Below are 14,523 nucleotides of genomic sequence, written 5' to 3' on the forward strand. Positions count from 1 at the left end.
GCAAAACCAACGTGTGTGTGTGTGTGTGTGTGTGTGTGTGTGTGTGTGTGTGTGTGTGTGTGTGTGTGTGTGTGTGTGTGTGTGTGTGTGTGTGTGTGTGTGTGTGTGTGTGTGTGTGTGTGTGTGTGTGTGTGTGTGTGTGTGTGTGTGTGTGTGTGTGTGTGTGTGTGTGTGTGTGTGTGTGTGTGTGTGTGTGTGTGTGTGTGTGTGTGTGTGTGTGTGTGTGTGTGTGTGTGTGTGTGTGTGTGTGTGTGTGAGTGAGTGAGTGAGTGAGTGAAATTATTTCCCTCCCAGTTCACCAGTCAGGACGCATCTGTGGCTTGGGTGAGTAGTCGGACATCAACAAATACAATTTCCCCCAAAGTTTTAAAGTGATTTTTCAATAATAGTTTTGTACTGTGGCGTTCAGCCTGTTTTTTTAATTTATTTTACAGTAGCTGTTCTCTGGTGACATCATACAGGATCTACTGGAAGCCAAAATGAGAAAGTTATCTCTGCAGAATAAAGTCTGTATTTTATTATCTTGGGGTGAGTCCTAAATATCTATATATTCAGCTCATTCTATAGGCCATGTATTACATTTGAGTGTTGCAAATAATCATCATCATTAAAATAAGTCTGCTTATTATTTTTTTTTACCAATACTATCTTTTTTAAATTCACATTGAAATCATACAGTGCCTGAGGTGATGTCTTCAAATGTTTTTTTTGTCTGACCAGCAATGTAAAACCTGAATACACAAATTCTACAACCGCAAAAAAAACCCTGACAATTAGAGATTATAATATCAGAATTATTGATGAATAATTTTTCACCCAGCTATGTATTACAGCACTGAGCCCTTCAGTATAATGTGAAATAATAACTACTCACGTGATGTAACTAACCCTTTTCCTACAAAGTCTACACTGAGTAATATCCACATCCACAAGTCTCTGGGTTGTGTTTTTGTATATTGTAGTCATCTCATAAAGCATAAAAATAAAAAAAATAATAGTGAATATTTTCATCTGAATTCTTTTGCAATCGTACTAAAATTACAGCTGCCAATTCTGAAAAACATGTTTAACATAAATATGAAGAATAAGTAATTATGCCATGTTTGTGTGTTCATGGTAGAAATACGTTCAATTATTGAAGGATGGGAGGAGAAAAATAACTATCTTTGCATCTGTGATCTCGTCTGTGTACGTTTCTGTGCAGCGCTGATGTCGATGCACAGCGGTGCCGAGCAAGAATACTTCTTCGAGTCGACAGAACTCAGCTGGGATGAGGCCAGGACACATTGCCAGGTACATGAAGCATGAACCTTGGTGTTTAGGTACCAAAAACAAAAAAGGCACAAACAAGAGGCCAGAATGTGGGAAAGTACTGGAAACGTTGGGACTCGGATGACAGAGTCGTGTGAGTGTGGAGCTGCATGATTATACAGAAAAAAAACTGACACAGAACAAAAATGGTAAAACGGTGGTAGAAATTTTTAGATTACGATGAGGTTAATTCTTTTGATGTTGCGTCTGTTGGATTAGAAACCGATTAAGAATTTGCCAAGCAGTTGCTGTCCCGAGACCAACATTTTGTATAGGGTAAGGGGTTAGGGTTGCTCTCTGACATCAGATTGGCTGAGGCAATTGCTGTCTCAGGGACCAAAATCAAATTGTTGGTTTTAGGACCTTAACAGCCACTTGGCAAAATCAGGACGTGTTCTGCCAAGTTCAGCAAACCAATGGTTATTCTTTTTCCCTGATGGTGTAGCTGCCTTGGAGAATAAAATTTACAGTGATTTCATATTGAATTGCTGGGGCATTGGTGTCAAAGCGATGCCTTTTCCCAAATTCAGGGAAATGAGCTGTAGACATTCACCAACACTCACTGGAACAATTTCCTTAACAACTCAAAGAAACTGCGGGAATATCTTTTGCCGAGACAGTTGATTCCACTCTTTGTTCGGTAAATAGAAGGCTGTACAGCTGGAGGTGAGCTCAAGCATCAAAGGCTGGAAACTGCGGGTAAACTTAAGAGTGGCCACAGGTAGCAAAATGATGTCCCCGTACCAAAATGTCAAGGAAGTCCCTCGGGTTACTGACGAGATATTTCACCTTGAGGAGTGGGACATTAAACGTCCATGAACGGTTATGTTCAATGTCCCAACATTTTGTGCGAATCCGGTCCACTGGATTAGTGACATTTCATGACCAAAAGTCTTCAGGATTAATCGTTTGGAGGTCTTGAATATCTGTCTGTATGCAAATTCAACATTTGTTTATTCGTTGATGAAATGCTAGATCAGACAGATGACGCCGCTCAGCTGTAAAAGGGAAATGACTGTGCCCCTTCACGTGTCACCAGATCTGTTACAAAGAGCTGGTGACTCTGACCCCAGGCAACATCCAGACCGTTGCCCAGAAGTTAGCCAATGACTCCTGGATCGGCCTCCGCCAGAATGTCCCCTCCGCCAGCAAATCCACCAACGTGCCCTGGAGCCGCTGGGCCAACGAGGATCCCCTCACCTTCCAGAACTGGTATCCGGGGTTTAAGAGGAGTCACGTCGGAGACTCTTGTGTGGCCATGCTCAGCTTTGGGGCCTGGGTTGAAAAGAACTGCTCAGATCCTCTGCCTTTCATTTGCTATGATGGTACGACTCATTCGAAGCCCCTTTGTTGTACACGTAGGTCCCACGCTTCACAAAACGAAAGATCACCATCCTGTCCCATTATATTATTAAGTGTTGTGTCAATTTGCACCCACCGCCATGAACATATTTGTTTTCCCCCCATGTCGCTTGTTTATTTAGCGGTGGAACAAAATTACAGTCGATCACAGTGTTAATTCCAGTCCAGAAACGTCCCGCCGAAAGGTTTCCGCAAAGTTCCTGAAGCAACGCGTGGAAAAAGAAACTAGTGACAATTACAACCAAAAGCGACTCAATCTATCACCCGGCAACAAAAGGTGCACCTGTGTTTAAGCTTTCGCTTCTACGTGTGCGACGACACGAGCTGTGCTACATCTTTTGTTTTCCAACCGCAGATCGCTTCGTCGGCCGAGCCAGCGTGACCAACGTGACGTCCGGCAGCGCAGTCCTCTCGTGGCTGCCTGTGCCAGCGAACATCAGCCATCACCGCGTAGAGGTAGTCGGTGGCGAACCTCGGGACGAGAACCAGGATATTTTGACCACTGACCTTTCCGACCTGATGGCAGGCACCCGCTACTCTGTCCAGGTCTTCCCTGTTAAATGTGGGCGAGACCTCAACCCCCAGGAAGTCACCTTCTACACCAGTGAGTCACATCTGACTGTGTCAAAGTAACTGTCGTTTAGAGTCGTCCCCACTTGTTCTCTTAAAATTACTCATCTGCTTATATATTATAGGCTTGTGTCATAGCCACAGTGTTTTGATAATATTTATTCATAAAAATAATATAATATAATAATGTTTAGCCGTGAGCATTTGAGTGTCAACAACATTTCAAATATTATTTGCTCCTGGATGTCACACGCGCACAAAAATGTGATGACGTGAGAGCTGTTCTCCCCACCACCCCAACCCACACTCTCCGCTTAACTTCTCCTTTTATTTAATTTTTAATTTTTATTTTTCAGAACCTAACAAAGTCAATAATCTCACGGTGACCAATGTGACAGTAACGTCTGTCTCTCTGAGATGGGGCAAGCCAGTTGGAAATGTGAGCATGTATATTATTGATGTCCACGGCAATGAAAGTCAAAGTGTGGAGCCGGAAACGGAGGTCAGATATTTGACGCCCGGAAGCTCGTACAAGTTCGTCGTTTTCACAGTAGTCGAGGGCAAACCTGAACCCATCAGGAGTGAAGGGTTGAGCATCACAACATTTACAAGTGAGTTTGTATCACTTAAAATTGAACTAAATCAGTGAGACCACATCTGTTTCATCTCAGTTACGTGTGTGTGTGTGTGTGTGTGTGTGTGTGTGTGTGTGTGTGTGTGTGTGTGTGTGTGTGTGTGTGTGTGTGTGTGTGTGTGTGTGTGTGTGTGTGTGTGTGTGTGTGTGTGTGTGTGTGTGTGTGTGTGTGTGTGTGTGTGTGTGTGTGTGTGTGTGTGTGTGTTTGTTTTTCCTCCGTCAGAGCCTCTTCCCGTGTCCAGCCTGAGTGTGTCTGAAAATACCATGGACTCACTGCTGCTCAGCTGGAGCCCACCTGAGGGACGTGCCACAGATTTCTGGGTGCAGGCCACGGATGACAGCAAGGGGTATGTGTTTGTGGATTGGACACAACTTCAAGTGCAATTATGACGGTTTACAGCCAGTGCAGACATTGCACTTACTCAGGGGAGTCGGACAGACCCAAGTTTGAATCACTTTATTTGAAGGTAAAACTGAAAGTGTCTGTCGTAACAACTCATTCAACCTCAACAAAGATGACTATGGTTGGTAAGAGTTAAACCAAGGAGATGCAAACTGTCCTGGATAACTTTTTTACCTGTGTGTTTGTCTCTGGCAACTGCGATCTGCGAAAACAACAAGACCCAAGTTGTAATAATCTGCTGTTGTTGAGCAGAGCGACCGTTTCTCCTCAAAACAGCGTATTGTTCAGCAAAACGGTGAAACGCAGCGGGAGCCAAACTTGGCAGGAGGTGAGAGTGACGGGGCTGCCGATGGGAACCAGGATAACGCTCGGTGTGAGGTCACTGGCCAACGGCACACTGGGAGACGAGGTCATCGTCGTCAACTACACCGGTAGCTCTTTGCTTGATGGTTTTTGATGTAGTTGACCGTTGATTCACAGAACTCTGTCACGAGTCTGACACTGTGACTCCCACACAGTCCCTGCGCCGGTTTCCCACCTGAATTTGAGCGCATCGCATCACTACCTGAATGCCAGCTGGACTGTTCTTGCTGGTAATTACTCATCCTTTACCGTCCTGCTCCGGCTGGAGGGTGAAACCGTGGAAACGACGAGCAACCTAACCGAGCCTCGGAAGCAATTCCTCCAGCTGAGGACTGGAGCTAAATACACGGTGATCGTCCACATCGTGAGCGGAAAGATCCTAGGCCCGGCGGTGAACGAATCCAAATTCACCCGTGAGTTGCTTTTCAATTTCCTCCATTTATGTGTTTTTTTAAATTTGTAATTATCAGGATTTCAGTCCTGACGGTCGTTCCTGGTGGTTTAATGGTGCGGTAAATAAAGGGGGATAAAATCTGCTACAAATTCATGAAAAAGGAAATGTGGGAACATAAGGCTGTGGGAACACAGGCACGCTCCCCTCTGAGGCTGCTGCATCATGTGACATGAGAAGAGATTGACCTTAGTGAGATGAACCTTAAAACAAAGACAACTTGATTCATACTGAGGTGATTACAGAATGAAAACGAATGAAAAGGCTGTTGCTTGGGGTGGGGTGGGGTGGGGGGGGAATCCAAAAGGAATTGAGAAGAATTTGAGTTCATGTCATTCTTATAACATTGCCTGATTGAAAATACTAAACATTTATAATGAAAAATCAAAATGCATAAACAAATCCCCCCCCAATTGTTCAGTGCCGCTTCCGCCTACCGACGCCAGCGTCTTCGCCCGCAGCAAGACCCGGCTCACCTTCCAGTGGGTGGCCCCTGAAAGCGCATTGAGTCCCAGGTACCAGGTGCGCCTCAGCTCCCGGTTCTGGGGCCACAGCCTGAGCGCCTTCGTGGGGAACCGGACCAGCCACACGTTCGAGAACCTGAAATCGGGGACCCGGTACGAGTTGGAGGTGCGAACGGTGACAGACGAGGAGTGGAGTGAGCCACTGACCATGTCGAATTTTACAGGTGAGGCTCTCGGTGCCGGTGGGTTTCGAGCTCTTCGTGTGGGGTTCCTGTCCATTTTTTTTTTTAAACCTTCAGTTTCAGTTTGCCAAATGAAAAAAAATGGCAGAGACTTGAGATCAATTCCTCTAGGGGGGGGGGACTCAAACACTTCTCTCTGTCATTTCAGTGTATTTCACGTGGTTTTGAAAAGGTCTTAGAAATTCTTTAGTTGAAGTTGTTGTTGTTTTTAAGTGTTTGGTTTCACACCAGCCTGAATAAACCAAACTAAAGAAAAGGTGTGACGGCGCCTGTCGATCTGAATATCAAGGTTATGTTTTAGAAAACAGCAACCTGAACAACATTTGTTTCTTAGTTCCATACACTAACTTTGCATGTTTTTCGCCCATATCATCCGTGAACACAGTGGACGTTGTTGCTTCTGGCGCATGCAAATTTTACAACATGAGCGCTGGTCCTCGGCCTCACTTCCCCTTTGCCCGTCTCTCATTTGCTCCCCAGTGGCGGAGGAAAGGCAACTCAGTTTGTCCATGTTGTGCTCCTCCCCGCAACTTCTCCAGTGTGCCAAAAAAACCACAAAGGACCACGTGTTCAGTCAGGTACGTCATTCACCACGTGGTCAGAACAAATCCAGGGATTTGGAGGTCCACATTCATGGCAAAAATTCAGTTTTCTCAGTTTTGGAATAGGGACAAACTGTAATTATTGAGTTGCTGAGTTTTGTGGGGGGGTTTTGTTGTTGTTTTTCTAATACAATCGATTTATAAATGAGTGTGTGTTGACAGCTTTTGGAAATTCTTTACATGTTGTGTTGCAGCTGAAAGAACGTTTCAAAGATCTGTTGGGGAGCGACATTGTCTGGAATCTCGAGATGCAAGAAAGTGAAAACGTTTGAATATATTTTTTTCAAATGATTGGTACCGGTGAAGGTCCGTCTTATTCATCAACATGATTTCAGTTGACGTCTTTTGCATTGTGCTGCCGCTCCAAAATGTGCACATAGAGCCGTTGTGTGTGATATTCAGGCAAAAGAGTTAAGAAATGTATCCACGGTTTATATGTAAAGCGCACTGATTATATTCCAAAATGTAAAGGTTCAAATAAAATAATGAATAAACGTTTTACTTTTGATTCTGTTTTGCATGTATGCAGGAACATTTTTTTTATATAAATTGAAAAAAAAAATGATACACATGGTAAATAACAAGCCAAAATGTATCTCACCCTATGCATTTTAGTTTTTCTTATTTTTTTTTTACTTTTTCAGCAGTTTTTTTTTACACGCCACAATTCTTCCTTTACAAACAGATAATAATTAATGAGCGGAATCTTTAACACTGAGCTTCACTTTGCCTTAATTTACATTTTAAATGGCTGTATGAGTCAAAGTAAAAGAGAGACGAAAGAGGATCAAATGCCGAGCATGGATCCACCGGCGAGACGCCCGAGCGACGATGGTGAAGGAGAGTCTCCTGCAGGTCGGTTACTGAGCTCATCTCCTGACACAACTAGTGTGAATGAAGTTTACTCTTGATTAAAAATGTGTTTGTGCTTGAAGTAAACTCCATTTTCAGTATTATCTATAGATGTATGACAGTCAGACTGTAGTACTTTATGGTACTTTGTGTACCACCTGATATTACAGTTCTACTGTGTAGTTGGGATAATAACAAGCAAAGCTTGTTTTCTGGTTTCAAAGTCCTAGTTTACTTTTCCTATGTCTCAGTTTTATGCCGATGAGTGTCGGGGACAAGTATGAACTGGGTGGAAAGAACTTGGGAGTTTTAAAACTGCAAGTTGTCTCTTAAGTGTCGGGTTGTCACTTTAATATAGATTAAATAAGAAATTAAATGATATACTTAAGATAATGATGCATTTTTTGGTTTAACACTAAAGCAAAGTTACAAAGTATAATGGATGCATTTCTTGAAGTCGAAAGTTTAAAAAGGCATCAATGATTGTTATTTAATAATTTAAAAACATCGCTTTACCAATGATGACATGTCAAGTTGAAGTCCTGAAAAAAAACAACCTACATAAAGATCCTGGTGCGATGACAAATGCTGTTTTTATGATTCACAGACGTCGAATCTCATCGAATTTGTCATCCAATAGCTGGAGTGGCTGTTGCCACGGTAACGACTATCCTCTTCGCTGGACTCCTTTTGTCCTTGGTGCAATTTGGTGAGTATATATATTAAAAAAAAGCATATAAATGTCAATTTTTGATTCACTGTACAAGCCATTTATTGCATATACATGTAGATCTATTTTCCAGTTACGTATAATATTTACTTTCTCCTTTTACCAATCTGGCGTCCTGCATCTGCTTCAGATTTGTGTCTGACATTTCCTCACACCCGCATCACGGTTATTCAACTCGTGTTATCTTGTGTATACACTGTATGTGTTCAAAGTGTGTTTGTCAGTCGTGTGGAGAGCAGCGCCGGAGGTTTGTCGGACTCCCAGCAGCTATCCTGGAAAGGAGCAACTGCAGCTGTGTCAAAAGGAGCGACATGATCTGGACCCGATGCTCCACACTGCCACTCGAGGTGATTCACATGCCCCACTCTCGTGGAAAAAACCCAATCTGATGTCCCGCAGCTTTGACACCTCACAGAGGCCCTAAAAAAAAAAGTAAAGTTTACCTTAAACTTGGGAAATATGGTTTGAGCTTTCACGACCGACTTTCTGCATCGTCAGTTTGTCTGCCCGTCAACTTGTTCCTCTCCCGCCGCACGTAGACTCCAGATGCAGGTGGTGTCCGGGCGGCTGGCTGTGGTGGAGGCGTCGCTGCTACCTCTTCCCTGTGGGACCGCAGGAGAACCGCCGGTGGGGCGCGAGCGCCGGGTTTAGTCGGGGCCACAACGGCAGTCTGGCTGTGATCGAAGACGCTGCAGAAATGGTAACTGTGCAAAGTGAGAGTTAGGAAAGACACCGCCTTAGTAGAATCCAATAGGTTTTCGAGGAAGTATGTGTGTTTTTCTAAGGGGAAAAATGTGTTTTTTTTAGGATCATTACACTCTTATCTTCTTCATGACGGGAAATCGTTTTCTGATCAATTTGAGCTTCAGATTGTCTCTCCGGCTCTGTACTTGTAAAATGTGTATTTTGGACCATATTTTTGTTGAACTTGACCTTTGACCATTGACTAATCGGCTCCAAATATTAATCATCTGGATGATATGGACACCCTCCCTAGTAATATTACCACTAAGCTTGGTGAAAATCTGCCCATGCATTCTTGAGTTATTACACACACACACGCAAGCACGCACGCGCGCGCACGCGCGCGCCCGGCACCACATGCTGTAAGTCGACATCCGCAGTTAAACGGGACGACATCATAAAACACGCGAGTTAAAGATGAGTTGTGTTAAATTATATGACTCCGAAATTATTGAACAAAAACCTCTAAAATTAAATGTGAAGGAATAAAACCTGATAATAAAAAATTTTAACTCTGCTATTTATTAAATACATAGTGTAAAAGTGATGATGCCCAGTAATATGTGTCAGTATAAGTACAAGTCAAGCACATAACTATAGAAATGATATAGGACATATACTGTACATACATATACATATATACACATATTTTGACGTGTGCGTGTGTTGCAGGTTGGCGGTGGAGTGGGATGCCGATCACAGGGACTGTGCAGACCTGCGGGGAGGTGGGAGCGTGTTCGCTGCCGACTGTGATGCGTACGGACCGTGGGTTTGTAAGAGAGAGGCCTTTTTTTAATACTAAAAATGTGGACACATTTGTCAGAATATGGCACCGCTGCTCCAGCTACACTTTGTTCATGTTTCAAAGGCTATAGTGTTGTAAAAAGAGCTTTTTTTTTTCTTTAAGAGCTTTATTTTTTATAAATACAATTTACACATTTAGATTTTTCGACGTGTGAAATTAGAAATTTCCCTCTGTGAAGAAATATAACCAGATAACAAGATAAGTCAGAAAAAAAGTCAGATAAGTAGCAAAGATGTCAATGTAAATTAAATATCTGAAAATGCATGTATGCATGTAGATGCAGCAACTGGATAATCAGATACATACTCTTTAAAATTTGATTGTGTAAGATAAATACTTTTGTTGAGTTTGTGTCATGTATTTCCATAATGTCTGTTGATGACATCATTAGATATAGTTCCGTCTTTCTGAGTCTTTAACTGAAGCTTCAGTTTCATGTTTATCCTAAGAAAAACTTTAATGTTGGTGGGATTTTAACTTTAGTTTTTTGAAGTCTCCGCTTGTGAATTTTGAATGTAACCGACGAGCCTGAAGAGTCTTGCCTGTACCTTTTTGGTCAATACAGCGTGGACATTTATTTCCTCAAAGTCAAATTCGAATGCTTCAAGTGTCCAATAAAAGTTCTGAAGGTCTGCGTCTCTCGGTGGAGATGTTGTGCGGCCGGATGATTCTCATGAGTGTGCGACCGTCCAGCGGGGCGAACAGGGGGTACAGCTTCCCTCTGAAGTCTCCGGTGAAGGTGTAGATGTGGGACTTTTTCTCTGCGTTGTAGAAGGAGATCTGGCCCTCTTCGTAATCCAAGTAGATCCCCATACGTCGAGGCACGAGGCCGACGGGCAGCGGCGCCTCTGGCTTGGTGCAGGCGTAGAACTCGTGCGTGCTGCGCCACAGGGCCCAGTACCCCCGCTTCGGGGTCATCTGGAAACGCCCCTGCCGCTCGGAGTCGGCGGTCGTCAGTCCCACGCGCCAGTAGCCCTTGTTGGCTATGTCCACCTCCCAGTAGTGGCGGCCGCCGCTGTAGCCCTCCCAGCCCAGCACACACGGCCAGCCGTCGAACCGCTGGGAGCTGTGAGGCAGCTCGCATGCCGAGATGGCCTCCTGGACCATGCGCTGGTCGTCTGACACCAGCAGCCACGCGTGGTTGGTCATGGGGTCAAGAATCACATCGGCTGTTAAGGGACAAGAGAGAAGTCAGCTCATCGCACGGCGGATATGATGGTTTCCTGGTCCGACTGATTCCGACTGATCTCACCTGATGCACTGCAAATCCAACTCCAAACTGAAAAATAGAGCAACGGACATTAAATATCATAGGCAATAGTTGTTGGACAATTCCCGCAAAACGGTGGCAAAGTGAAAGGGTCGCGAGATTGATTATCAGGGTAGGAAAAAAGGTCGGATGCAACGAGAAACTGTACTGATTTTTTTTTTTTGGAAATCGTTACACACCTGAGTTGGGGATGTATCTCGCAATTCCAGCTTTCCAGGTCCTTTGCTTTGCCAGTAACCATACTTGTGGAATCATCTTCTAAAAAATGTAAATAAAAAAATAATAAAAATCACTGATCCTCACTTGTGAGTCTGTGACGGCGTCAATGTCAAACGCAAAAGCTCTTCGCACCATTTTTGGAAGCCAGTTGGCACAAGCTCATAACCGGGCAAAAAAAAAAATCTACAAAGTCAAATCAAGTATTCATGTCAAACTCAAATGAGATAAAATTTTAAACAACAACAACAACAACTTTGGAATATCCATTCAAGCTTAAATCAGAAAGCGTTGCTACGAGCAACACACCGTCATCTGCGAATGTGACGACGTTTTATCTGCAGAGTCGCTATCAGTTTTCTCAAAGGTCGTCGATATCAGGGCAGCAGTCGATCTGGGTCGTATAAACTCGACCGCCGCGTTTCATTTATTGAGCTCCAGCACGCATTCAGGGAGCAGGGTTCACTCAAAGCCGACGTTGTGCGAGTTCATAACCTGCATTGTTTTTTTTGACCCTCTTGAGTTCCAAGCCTCGCTGCTCACCGTGCTGTCTTCCTTGAGCAGGGACCAGGTGATGAACTCCAGCAGGGGCAGCAGGTTGACCAGCCGGTTCTTCTTCAGGCCCAGCAGGCGCAGCGCTTTGCCCAGCTTGTCGCTCTGCACGCCGCAACTCTGCGAACGCAACCATCCCTTTTAGGTTCAAGGACATGGGGCACGGTTCAGGGCAAACTTTCAGCTGACCGCGATGGCCGCTAAAACCTATGCACTTGACTTTTTTTGGGGCTCTTTCGGTTTAGGATTCCTCACCTCGGTTGCTTGCTGCAGCTCCTTTGCCCACTCCATGATCCTCATTTGGGCTTCCCCATTGGCATCCTTTGCCTCTTTATTTTCTTGACACTCCAATGGCCAGGAGGTTGCCTTCAGGAGCTGAGGACACAGAATCCTTCAGTTGAGATTGGTGTGTGTGTGTGTGTGTGTGTGTGTGTGTGTGTGTGTGTGTGTGTGTGTGTGTGTGTGTGTGTGTGTGTGTGTGTGTGTGTGTGTGTGTGTGTGTGTGTGTGTGTGTGTGTGTGTGTGTGTGTGTGTGTGTGTGTGTGTGTGTGTGTGTGTGGACCTTGTCGACGTGATGGAGCTCGTCCGCCCACTCCAGGATGAGTTTCCTGCTCTCCTCAAGACTGCGCTCAGTACGTGGGTCTGAACTCTCCTTCTTACCGGTGCCTTCCTCTGGATCCCTTCCTCCCTGCCAAAAAAAACCCGCCCAAAAACACACTCCGTCATGCACGCGTAAAATCAGAATGGCGTGTGTTACTGTGAGATTTAAATGACATAAATTCTGGTTCACATGAAGTGATTGCTGTATGCACTAAACTAATTCCATCTTCTTTTTTTTTTTACCCCCCTCCCAATTTGCAACTCGGGTCCTACCTTGCAGACTTGGTCCACTTGCTCTTTCCAGTGTTGGATGAAGAGCACGCACTCCTGCAGGCTGCGCAGATCCTTCAGGCCGGTCTGCCGAGGACGCTGCTGCTCCAAACACATCGGGGTCAAATTCAAACGCTATGTCGCCTCACACATAAAATAACAGAGGTCACCGTAAAAGCGCAGCGTATCAAAAGAGATATTTGACATAGACCACCTGTGAGTGCTTGGTGAGGTTGTTGGGGGGGCCAGGTCTGCTGGGGGCAGAGCTGTGGGCCTGGACGTTCTCCTCCGGGAGAGTCCAGCGCAGGGCCCCGATGGAGCTGCTCTGGGTGGTGCTGCCGTCCAGCTCCTCTGCACCAGGGAGATTCAGGAGAAGAAGAAATAAAAGTTATCGCGGACACACATCCAGTCGTCCATGAGGGGGAAAGGGCGTTTTATTTATTCCGACCGAGGGGGTAAAGCAATGTACGGTATCGATATTTCCACACGGTGATCAAATCCCTTCATTGCCCTCGAAGGATATCTGTTTACAGCCCGAGTTAAAAAAACAAACGTTATCAGTGTGTGATATAATGAAAAGCACTATGACGTTGTCGCATTAACTCCCCATGCCGATCAAAGGTTATAACATGCATGTTACACAAAAAGTATATCAATGGCACTGAATGAATGTGAATGTTTGTTTTTTTAAATTACTTTTGGTAGATTTCAAGATGCCCTTCATCTTGGTGCTGGCGTCCTCACTCCTGTGAAGAGGAGATCACATGAAGGAGAAAAAACTTGGTGAGCAGTGGTGGGGAGAGAAAAAAATCTATTGTAATACTGCAATATAAATTTTAAAAAATACTCCTTTACAAGTAAAAGCCCTCCACTGAGACAGTCACTCATGTAAAAGTCTAAGTAATATTGGAAACATGTACTTAAAGTATCAAAAGGAAGAAATACTAATGTACAGGAGTACTGTATGCTATCAAATGAGTTTGAATATATGTTAATGAATGTTTAAGCATTGTTTTACCTACAGCCATGAATCAGATTAAGAAATATTTCAAGATTAACTTGTCTTAGTTGAGAAAATTCAAATGAAAAAAAAAGTGTAAACATGAAACAGCTACAAAGTGTTGAGAAACACTATTTCTATATATGTTCAGTTGAGCCTTCAGAGGCTTGTAAAGATATAATACATAATGTAATGCTTTACATACAACAATAATTATTGTTGACAGTGATAGTTCATTTATTGTACTTTGAATTAAATTAAGAAAAAAACAGACCACTAACAATGATGTGTACATCAGTGATACTTGGTCGTGATGCGTGATCAGTTTAGAAAATTAGATATTTCTTTTTCCTTTCAACTTTAGAATTGTATATATTTCCCTGCGGAGTCTGATCTAATGCAAAGAAGAAAAACAAAAAAAGGGATAAACCTATGCCTACAATGCAAAAATACTTCTTCAAAAACTGTGGCAAGCGTCATAAATTGTGAAAAAAAATATTGAAATGTTATTACAAATTCCTATCATATCAACACAGCCCTGCACAATGTCATATGCAGCCTGTGCTGCCGTGCCCAGAGTTCGTCATCAATGCTCATCGTACCTGTTGCAGCTCTGCCGGTGGAGAAGACTGGACAGCCTCCGTCGCCGCGACAATCTACTTGTTCCCGTCGGCGTCTCCCTGACCTTTGGACCGGTTTATGACCCCCCCCCCCCCCCGGGGCCCTCTGACAAGAAAACCCCCTCGCCGCTGCTGGCACGTCAACAGTGAGGGGAAGGGAGGTACGAGGCTTTATAACAGTGATAAGTCGCTTTATAGCACCGAGAGTGACGCACAAGTGTAACTGAAACTGTCACCGAGCCGCTATTTATTAACAGAATCGCTGCTGACAATATTTCCAGCGCCTCTCGACATGTACGGGGTCTTTTTAACTCACCAGTACTTTGCTGAACGGACAAGTGCATTTGTGTACATCGTAATGCCCGCGACACTTGTGGACATCTGCCTTCACAGACATCGTTTGAGACGTTTACCGTCAGTTGCTGTAATCAGTCGTATCTTCACCTCCGACATATACTTCCA

At 44.1% G+C, this 14,523-nt stretch overlaps 3 protein-coding genes across 5 annotated transcripts; 2 read left to right on the forward strand and 1 right to left on the reverse strand.

The window, feature by feature from the left end:
- The first annotated feature begins 184 nt into the window (after positions 1 to 184).
- Positions 185 to 6,915, forward strand: LOC118289391 (receptor-type tyrosine-protein phosphatase eta). Of its 2 annotated transcripts, none has more exons than XM_035616360.2 (12): positions 185 to 324; positions 435 to 528; positions 1,205 to 1,293; positions 2,351 to 2,636; positions 3,029 to 3,277; positions 3,600 to 3,854; positions 4,101 to 4,224; positions 4,557 to 4,711; positions 4,799 to 5,056; positions 5,516 to 5,782; positions 6,281 to 6,378; positions 6,597 to 6,915. In XM_035616360.2, the coding sequence occupies exons 2-12, from the start codon at positions 480 to 482 to the stop codon at positions 6,672 to 6,674; spliced, it is 1,908 nt and encodes a 635-aa protein (XP_035472253.2). In that variant the 5' UTR covers positions 185 to 324; positions 435 to 479; the 3' UTR covers positions 6,675 to 6,915. The 2 variants fall into 2 exon arrangements, with proteins under 2 accessions (XP_035472253.2, XP_035472262.2); XM_035616369.2 differs by having other exon boundaries at positions 304 to 324; positions 410 to 528.
- A 143-nt stretch (positions 6,916 to 7,058) lies between these two features.
- Positions 7,059 to 9,530, forward strand: LOC118289424. The gene is made up of 5 exons (XM_035616435.1): positions 7,059 to 7,257; positions 7,862 to 7,963; positions 8,197 to 8,331; positions 8,524 to 8,684; positions 9,401 to 9,530. Exons 1-5 carry the CDS (start codon positions 7,098 to 7,100, stop codon positions 9,479 to 9,481), a joined length of 639 nt encoding a protein of 212 aa, XP_035472328.1. The 5' UTR covers positions 7,059 to 7,097; the 3' UTR covers positions 9,482 to 9,530.
- Positions 9,235 to 14,146, reverse strand: si:dkey-219e21.2 (zinc-binding protein A33). 2 transcript variants are annotated; one of them, XM_035616392.2, is made up of 10 exons: positions 14,044 to 14,146; positions 13,138 to 13,187; positions 12,656 to 12,792; positions 12,445 to 12,540; positions 12,134 to 12,259; positions 11,827 to 11,946; positions 11,563 to 11,691; positions 10,983 to 11,061; positions 10,786 to 10,812; positions 9,235 to 10,702 (listed from the first exon to the last, which is right to left on the reverse strand). In XM_035616392.2, the coding sequence occupies exons 2-10, from the start codon at positions 13,163 to 13,165 to the stop codon at positions 10,137 to 10,139; spliced, it is 1,308 nt and encodes a 435-aa protein (XP_035472285.1). In that variant the 5' UTR covers positions 13,166 to 13,187; positions 14,044 to 14,146; the 3' UTR covers positions 9,235 to 10,136. The 2 variants fall into 2 exon arrangements, with proteins under 2 accessions (XP_035472285.1, XP_035472275.1); XM_035616382.2 differs by having other exon boundaries at positions 12,445 to 12,543.
- Positions 14,147 to 14,523: the final 377 nt, after the last annotated feature.

This window comes from Scophthalmus maximus, chromosome 12 (genome assembly GCF_022379125.1).
Source record: "Scophthalmus maximus strain ysfricsl-2021 chromosome 12, ASM2237912v1, whole genome shotgun sequence".
NCBI classification, from domain to species: Eukaryota; Metazoa; Chordata; class Actinopteri; order Pleuronectiformes; family Scophthalmidae; genus Scophthalmus; species Scophthalmus maximus.

What these genes read in the sequence shown, in the direction of transcription:
- si:dkey-219e21.2 (XM_035616382.2), bottom strand. Translation starts at nt 13,165, where the DNA reads ATGAAGGGCATCTTGAAATCTACCAAAA. An exon ending in AAGTGGACCAAGTCTGCAAG is followed by an intron (nt 12,260 to 12,444) that starts GTAGGACCCGAG and finishes TTTTTTTGGCAG; the next exon opens with GGAGGAAGGGATCCAGAGGA. An exon ending in AGCTGCAGCAAGCAACCGAG is followed by an intron (nt 11,692 to 11,826) that starts GTGAGGAATCCT and finishes TTGCGTTCGCAG; the next exon opens with AGTTGCGGCGTGCAGAGCGA.
- LOC118289391 (XM_035616360.2), top strand. Translation starts at nt 480, where the DNA reads ATGAGAAAGTTATCTCTGCAGAATAAAGTCTGTATTTTATTATCTTGG. An exon ending in GCCTTTCATTTGCTATGATG is followed by an intron (nt 2,637 to 3,028) that starts GTACGACTCATT and finishes TTCCAACCGCAG; the next exon opens with ATCGCTTCGTCGGCCGAGCC. An exon ending in GAGCATCACAACATTTACAA is followed by an intron (nt 3,855 to 4,100) that starts GTGAGTTTGTAT and finishes TTCCTCCGTCAG; the next exon opens with AGCCTCTTCCCGTGTCCAGC.
- LOC118289424 (XM_035616435.1), top strand. Translation starts at nt 7,098, where the DNA reads ATGAGCGGAATCTTTAACACTGAGCTTCACTTTGCCTTAATTTACATT. An exon ending in TGAAGGAGAGTCTCCTGCAG is followed by an intron (nt 7,258 to 7,861) that starts GTCGGTTACTGA and finishes TATGATTCACAG; the next exon opens with ACGTCGAATCTCATCGAATT. An exon ending in TTTGTCCTTGGTGCAATTTG is followed by an intron (nt 7,964 to 8,196) that starts GTGAGTATATAT and finishes ATGTGTTCAAAG; the next exon opens with TGTGTTTGTCAGTCGTGTGG.